General features: G+C 69.0%; 2 protein-coding genes across 2 annotated transcripts in view; both read right to left on the bottom strand.

The window, feature by feature from the left end:
- The window catches only part of LOC114071662 (carnitine O-palmitoyltransferase 1, muscle isoform-like), a gene marked incomplete at its 3' end in the record, with an annotated part of 11,221 nt that extends 5,557 nt beyond the window's left edge, over window positions 1-5,664 (bottom strand). The window contains exons 1-8 of the mRNA XM_027909513.1: window positions 5,571-5,664; window positions 2,372-2,532; window positions 2,150-2,289; window positions 1,683-1,854; window positions 1,303-1,404; window positions 1,088-1,225; window positions 375-452; window positions 162-284 (exon numbers count right to left, since the gene is read on the bottom strand). Of these exons, the coding sequence (XP_027765314.1) occupies window positions 162-284; window positions 375-452; window positions 1,088-1,225; window positions 1,303-1,404; window positions 1,683-1,854; window positions 2,150-2,289; window positions 2,372-2,512 (894 nt within the window). The remainder of the gene's footprint in view (window positions 1-161; window positions 285-374; window positions 453-1,087; window positions 1,226-1,302; window positions 1,405-1,682; window positions 1,855-2,149; window positions 2,290-2,371; window positions 2,533-5,570) is intronic.
- Window positions 5,665-5,669: 5 nt separating this feature from the next.
- Window positions 5,670-7,159, bottom strand: part of LOC114071661 (choline/ethanolamine kinase-like) — a 5,231-nt gene continuing 3,741 nt past the window's right edge. The window contains exons 2-7 of the mRNA XM_027909512.1: window positions 6,925-6,983; window positions 6,763-6,850; window positions 6,579-6,687; window positions 6,397-6,503; window positions 6,078-6,159; window positions 5,670-5,969 (exon numbers count right to left, since the gene is read on the bottom strand). Of these exons, the coding sequence (XP_027765313.1) occupies window positions 5,913-5,969; window positions 6,078-6,159; window positions 6,397-6,503; window positions 6,579-6,687; window positions 6,763-6,850; window positions 6,925-6,983 (502 nt within the window). The 3' untranslated portion in view covers window positions 5,670-5,912. The remainder of the gene's footprint in view (window positions 5,970-6,077; window positions 6,160-6,396; window positions 6,504-6,578; window positions 6,688-6,762; window positions 6,851-6,924; window positions 6,984-7,159) is intronic.

The following is a 7,159-nucleotide window of genomic DNA, read 5'->3' as shown; positions in this document are numbered from 1 at the left end:
CCCTGAACCCCATGGGGTGCCCCCCAGTCCCCCCAGCCCCATGGGACCCTCCCCAGCCCCTCCAGTCCCCCAGGACACCCCAGTCCCCCTCAGCTCCAGAGGATCCCCCGCCCCTTCAACCCCACGGGACACCCCCAGCTCCCTCGGTGCCCCCGCAGCCCCCCCAGCCCCCTCACCGGGGGGATCTCCCCTCGGTCCAGCCGCCGCCGGTACAGCAGCATCGAGTGCACCACGTTGGCCGCCCGCGCAGCCTGGATGTGGGTGGGGGTCACGTAGAGGAAATCCTGGGGACAAGGGACACACGGCTCGGGGACGATGTCAAGGGGGGGCCCCCGGGGGTATTTCGGGTTATCCCCCCCCCCCCCCATCCTTACCATGGCGTAGTAGTTGCTGTTGACCATGATCGGGCTGCGGCCGCGCAGGTAAACGTACTCCTCCCACCAGTCACTGACCTGCGGGGACAGCGACAGGGACGGGGAAGGCAGGAGAGGACAGGGACAGGGACGGGGATAGGGAACAGGACGGGGTAGACAGGGACAGGGAGAGAACACAGGGAAGGGATGGGCACAGGAAGAGGGGACAGGGAGAGGGGACAGGGACAGGGGACAGGGAGAGAGAGAGAGAGAGAGGGACATGGAACAAGAGAGGCAGGACAGGGATAGGGAACAGGGACAGGTACAGTGACAGGGTTGGGGATAAGGACAGAGGATAGGACAAGGACAGGTGAAAAGGAGAGGGAAGAGGGATAGGGACAGGAAAAGGGACAGGGAGAGGGGACAGGGGATAGGGTTGGTGATAGGGAGCAGGGACAGGAGACAGTGAGAGGGAACATAGGATAGGGGACAGGGACATGGATGGGGACAGGGACAAAAGTAGGGAACAGGGATGGGGAAAGGGACAGGGGGCAGAAACAGGGGATGATGACCATGACAGGGCACAGGACCCTCTGCCCCTACTGCCACAGCCAGGACACCCAGGAGACCCCAAATCCCTCCTCATGCTGCTAGGGAAGACACCAGGTCCATGGTCACCATCCCAAATGCTGGAGAGGGGTCGCCCCTGTGCCAGGTGACCCCCCCACGCTCACATAGTTGGTGGTCCACCAGGATTTGAGGCGCAGGTACCGCTGGAGTCGCGGTGCCGTCTTCTCCTGGAATTCCTTGGCCAAGGCCTCCATCTCTTTGTACTTGTCGTCATCCAGCAGTGGCCTCACCGACTCCAGGTACTGCAGGAGGGGACATGGGTGACCCCCTGGCGCTGCCACACCACGGGGGGACCCCCAGTGCCATGGGAATGGCGTACCCGGGCGATGGTGGCTTCCACGGGGGGCACCGGGAGCTTGGGAAGGGAGCTCTGGAAGCTGTAGAGAAGGGGCTTGCGGATGGACATGATCTTCATCACTGCCTGGGGGGGGAGCAGGAGGAGGGGTGGGGTGAGGATCCACAGCTCCCACGGCTCCCACTGTACCCACAGCACCCACAGCTCCATGGCTCCCTCAGCACCCACGGCTCCCACACCTCCCAAAGCTCCAACAGCTCCCACAGTTCCCACTGCACCCCAAGCACCCACAGCTCCCACATCCCCCAAGGGTCCCATGGCACCCAGAGCTCCCACAGCTCTCGTGGCTCAAACCGCTCCCACAGCACCCCAAAACACCCACAGCTCCCACAACACCCACTCACCACCCAGAGCCGGGTGCTGCGGCTCATGTGTCCGTGGGGCTCGAACATCCAGCCGTGGTAGGAGAGCAGGATCCGGAGCACCCTCCGGAAGAGCAGGACGGCCGCCAGCCACGCCCCCGTGGAGAACAGCACGGTGCTGACCACCGTGCGGGCCTGGGGGGTCAGCACCTCGCTGGGGACACGGGGGACACGGCGTGAGGAGGTGGGGGGACAGGAGGGACAGGACTACCCGAGGGTATCCCCAAAGGGGGCCGTGCCGTGAGATAGGACTCCCCAAGGGTTGTACCCAAATAGGGCTGTTCCCATGGGATGGGAGCCCTGGGCTACATCCCCAAAAAGGGCCATGCCCATGGGGTGGGGGTGTGTAGGGGGGGGATCCCCCAGGGATGCCACAGGTCCCCCTGGTCATGCTGGGGGTTGGGGCTCATCCTCATGGCTGGGGGCCGTGCCCCATCCCACCCCCTCACCTGTGGGAGAGGCAGTGCCGGATGCGGGCGATGAGCCCCAGGGACGGGTCCACCTGGCAGTAGCAGGAACCTGCAGTGGCCAGGACCACCACCATCCAGCTGGAGGGGGACGCGGGGTACACGCCAGTCAGGAAGCTGTTCTGTGGGCACAGGGGGGTCAGAGAGGCTGGGGGGCAGCTGGCAGGGGGGGGTGGGGGGCACGGGGTGGGGAGCCGAACCCACCTTGGCGCGGACCAAGCGCTTCTTCCACGAGGAGACGCCGGCGAGGTAGAGCTGCCGCACGGCCTCGCGGCTCAGGTGGAAGTCCAAGCCCTCGGGGGTGACCGTGAACTGGAAGGCCACGGCCTGGTGGGCCTCCGCCATCCTGGGGGGGCTGCTGGCACCTGCGTCGGGACACGAGGGTGATGGGCACGGGGACGGCAGTCCTCCGGCACGCACTGCCCGGGAGGGACGGGGGACAGTGGGGTGGGTGGGGGACCCCGCCTGGCACGGTGCCACACACGGAGGGGGTCAGTGGGTGCCCCTCCCGGGGGCGGGGGTCCCCCGGGGTGTCACGGCACCGGCGGGTGGTGGCCGGCGGGAGCCCCCCAGCCCGTGGCACGGCGGCGTCACGCGGCGCTGGCCCGGTGCCCACTGAGCGAAGGGTCAGAGCCGGCACCGCCAGAGGGGACATCGCTGAGGACACCCCCGGCTCCCGGGCAGCTGCCGGGCCCTGCCCGCCGCCAAACCCGCGCAGGACGGGGCAACACCTGCCCCGGCACATGGCACGTGGCACACGGTGTCCCCTGACCTGGCACACGGGCACACTCTGTCCCCACGGCCCTGCGGGAACGCTGCCCGCTGAGCGGGAGCCGCGGGACGAGCAGGGACCCTCCCTGCGGGCACAGCTAGGAGGCCCTGGGGACCCTCCCTCTGAGGGGGCCTTGAAGCCCCTGTGTTACCACAGGGCAGGGATCCTACTGGTGTCGACACAGCTGGGGGTCCCCGGGGACCCCCCTCCGGAGGTGCCACCAAGTCCCTCTTGTCACTGTTGGGCTGGGATCTCACCGATGTCAGCACAGCCAGGGCTCCTCAGGGACCCTCCCTCCTAGGGGTGCCACAAAGTCACTGTGTCACCGTGGCTCCGGGATCCCCCTGGTGCTGGCACGGCCGGTGCCAAGCCCGAGGGTGCTGTGCCCGCGGGGGCTGCTGGAGCAGGGGGTTTGAGGCTGGGGGTGACCCCTCCCAGCGCGGGGGAGCTCAGGGGGCCCTTTCCCACGGGTGTCCTTGGGCTGAAGGCAACGGCTGCAGCTCAGCAGGAACCTGCTCACACTGGCACCACTGTGCCCACAGTACTCTATGGCTGCACCCCACTGCACCACACGGCCTGGCCTGGCCTGGCCCTGCGTGGCACAGCACACACCAAACCAAACCCTGCACATTAAGCCCTGTCCCCACGCCCTGCAGGGCACCGTGGGGCTGGCACAGCCCGGCTGCACCGTGCCCCTCTCTGTGCCATCACCCCGCGCTGCATGGCACGGACTGCCGGGGTGGCACTGCCCAGCCTGGCACGGCACAGCCCGGCCCGGCATTGCTGGCCCCGCCCGGCACACAGGTTGTGCCACCCGCGGGTGGGACGAGCCCCCCGTGGACCCTCCCACCCGGTCGCCCCCCCGCCCCCGCCCGCCCCACCCAAGGTCATAGGGGCAGCAGGGCCAGGACGCGCAGCCCACGAGGCCCCACCGGGGGCGGCCCCGCCGCGCCCCCCGCCCGCCCCACAGAGCCCACGCGTGCGGCCGGGCTCCGCTCCGGCGCTGCGCTGGGGGCGGCGGGGCCGGGACCCCCCTGTGGTATCCTGCGTGGGAGCCCCAGGAGGGGCCTGCAGCCACGCCATGGGGTCGGGGGCTCGGGGGGGGCCCTCCCCACGGACACGGGTGGGCCCCGGCGCCGGGTGCGACGCAACGGGGCGGGGCGCGGGTTCCCCGGGGTCGGAGGTGTCTCCTCGCTCCCAGCACTTCTCCTGCCCCCCTGGAGGGTCCCCCACGCGTGGGTCCCCGTGCGTGCCCTCACCTCCGGTGCCTCCTGCGTGGGCTCGGGGGGCGGCGGTTCCGCGGGACGGCGGTTCCTGCGGCCCCGGGGCCGGTAACCGGACACCGGCGGCGGGCGGGACCCGCTGGCCGGCCCCGAGTGGCAGCGGAGCCGCCCCGCCCCCGGGGGGACCGCGATCCCGGGGGGGACCCCGACAGTCCGGGATAAGGCCCGGCACCCACGGCACAGAGACCCCCACGGCCCCACGACAGGGGCGCACATCCCGGGACAGGGATCAACACCTCGGGAGCGGGACCGGCATCCCCGGGGGAACCCCCACGGCCCGGGGAGGACTCTTCATATCCCGGGACAGGGACCGGCACCGCGAGGGTGGGGACAACATCCCGGTGGAGGAGCGATACCCCGGGCGTGAGACGGACATCCCGGGGGATCCCTGCACCCCGGGACAGGGATCTGCATCCCCGGGCAGGTCCCCTGATGGGGGCCGGGGGCTTCGGGGGTCCCTGCCCGGAGCAGGGCGGGGGGAGGCCGCTGCCACCACGCTCAATCCCTGCCCGTCACCTGCCTGCCCCCTGTCCTGTCCCCTGCCCGGCGGCCTGGCTGTCACCCGCCTGTCACCTGCCTGGTGCCCTGCCTGTCCCCTGCCCGGTGGCAGCTGCCCACACGCTGGAGGGGTTCACCGACACCGGGAACCCCGTCTGGGCGCCCCAGCTCCGGGTGGAGAGCTCAGGCCGGGGCCCGGTGGGAGGGACCCCCGGGTGGGGAGGAGACCCCGGCCCCCAAGAGCCGGTGCGTGGGGACACGGGGGCTGGGCCAGCACCGCGGGGGTGAGCCGGGACTCGGCCCCTTCGCAGCCCCCCAAGTCAACCCACGTGTGTCTCTGGACCCTCTACAGCACCCAGGGTGTGTCCCTGGCCCCCCAGGCAGCCCCCCCTGTCCCAGGAGCCGCCCTCACCCCCAGCAATCCAATGTACCCCCTCCCTCCAACCACTGGAGATCGTGCTGGGGGAGGTGCTGGAAAAGGGCGGGATTTGGGGAGGGGGGGAATGAGGAGGTGAGAGCAGGAGCCGGCACCACTGAGGGTTTATTGGTCAGATTTACATTCTGCTGTCGGGGTGGGGGGGTCGAGGCAGCCCCCCCTCCGGCCTCAGGGCTCTGGGGAGGGGGCGTGGGGGGGGGAATGAGGTACAAACAGGGGTCCCCCCACACCCCTCTGCCCCCAGCAGCACCCTGGGACCCCTCAGCACCCCTGCCCGGCCCCCCCATCCAGGGTGTGGCCCGAGGGGTAGGGACTTTAAACTGGGGGCTCCCCCAGCCCCCCCCTCCACATCCCACCCCTCCGAGCAGGATTTTCCTTCCTGGTGGGGGTGGGGCACGTGCCTGGCAGACCCACCTCTGTGCCCGCTCTGCTGGGGAGTCCTGGGGAGCAGGGGGTGGTGTGTCAGCCCCCCCCCCCAACTATTACAGCCCCCCCAGATCGTTACAGCCCTCCCCCCCCAACCGTTACAACAGGCCCCCCCAAACCGTTTTACAATGACCCCTCCAACCGTTTCAACAGCCCCCCCAAACTGTTACAGCCCCATAACTGTTAGAGCCCCCCCAGTTCTTACGGCCCCCCAGCTGTTCTGGCCCTCATGGGAAGGGGGGAGACACAGTGTCCCAGCTTTCCCAGGGGCACTGGGAGGGAAGAGGGTCCCAATGGGGGCACGGGCAGAGCTGGGGGGGCCTCTCTCGGTCAGGAACACTGAGCCTTGTGCTGGAAATAGGCCTGGAAGCGGCTCTGTGCATAGTCCTGGGGAGCGAAAGGGGGGTCAGGGACTGCTGGAGCCCCCTGAGACCCCCCTTAACCCCCCCACCAGACAGAGGAGGATGATGCGGAGGGGACGCCCCAGTTGCTCACCAGGTACCCGAACTGGATGGTGGAGATCTTGGCCTGCAGGATGGACCACAGGCCCCAGAAGAAGTGGGAGGCCAGAGCGAACCTGGGGGGGTGGGGGGAGCAGCCATGAGACCCTTGGTACCCCCTGTGCCCCCCCCCCACACACACACAGGATGGGGCAGGTTTGGGGAATGTGACCGAGGATGGTCCCCGTGGGTACCAGAACTCCCCACGGCCACAGAGACCCCCCCCCATGCTCTAGGACAGTCCCTACGGGCACAGGGACCCCCATGTGTCTCAGGACAGCTCCCCACGGGCACAGGGACCCCCCCCCCCTCACCGGTTGATCTCCGTCAGCATCTCCTCCTCGATCCGCGCCTGCTCCTCGTGCGTGGTGTCCCCGCGGTGCCCCGAGTGCTCCGACAGGTAGTGCCGGATGAAATGCAGCTGGGAAGGGATGGAACGGGCTGGAACCACACCCTGGACCCGCCCCCCGGACCTCCCCCAAGGCCAGGCCCCCACCTGCTGCTGCCGGCTGGGGTAGTTCTCCGGGGAAGCCTTGAAGAAGGGCCAAGAGTCGTGGGTGTAGTTGTAAACCCACTCGCAGAAGTGGTTCCCGATATCGAAGCCCCTGAGGAAGAGGAGGGTCAGCAGAGACCCCCCCCTGGACCACCCCGAGGCCTCCCCAGGGCTCCCCCAGCCCCACCTGTAGTTGTAGCTGCTGTACTCGAAGTCGATGAGCATCAGCTTGTCCGAGGGCGAGGCCTCGTGTCCCGCCAGGAGCAGGATGTTCCCTGTGGGAATCGGGGATCAGGGGGGGCTTGGGTGGGATCTGAGGGTGGTTGCAGCCACCCCCTGTCACACTTACCCTCCTGGACGTCATTGTGGCAGAAGACCACTGGGGATGGGGTGGATTCCAGAAGGTCCCTGTGCGAGGGAGAGACGGGAAGGGGCAGGTCTTTGGACACCCACCGTGGGGGACACAGGGGACATGGGGGACACCAGGGACGTGGGGGACACAAGGACAACACAGGGATATGGGGGACACAAGGACACAGGGACATGGGACACCAGGGGCATGGGCAACACCTCAGGGACAGGAG

Source organism: Empidonax traillii, unplaced genomic scaffold, assembly GCF_003031625.1.
Source record: "Empidonax traillii isolate 1590-97213 ecotype Southwest subspecies unplaced genomic scaffold, ASM303162v1 scaffold2185:size33508, whole genome shotgun sequence".
Lineage (NCBI taxonomy): Eukaryota > Metazoa > Chordata > Aves > Passeriformes > Tyrannidae > Empidonax > Empidonax traillii.
Note: the sequence above shows the minus strand (reverse complement) of the source record. Positions and strands in the feature narration are given on the sequence as shown.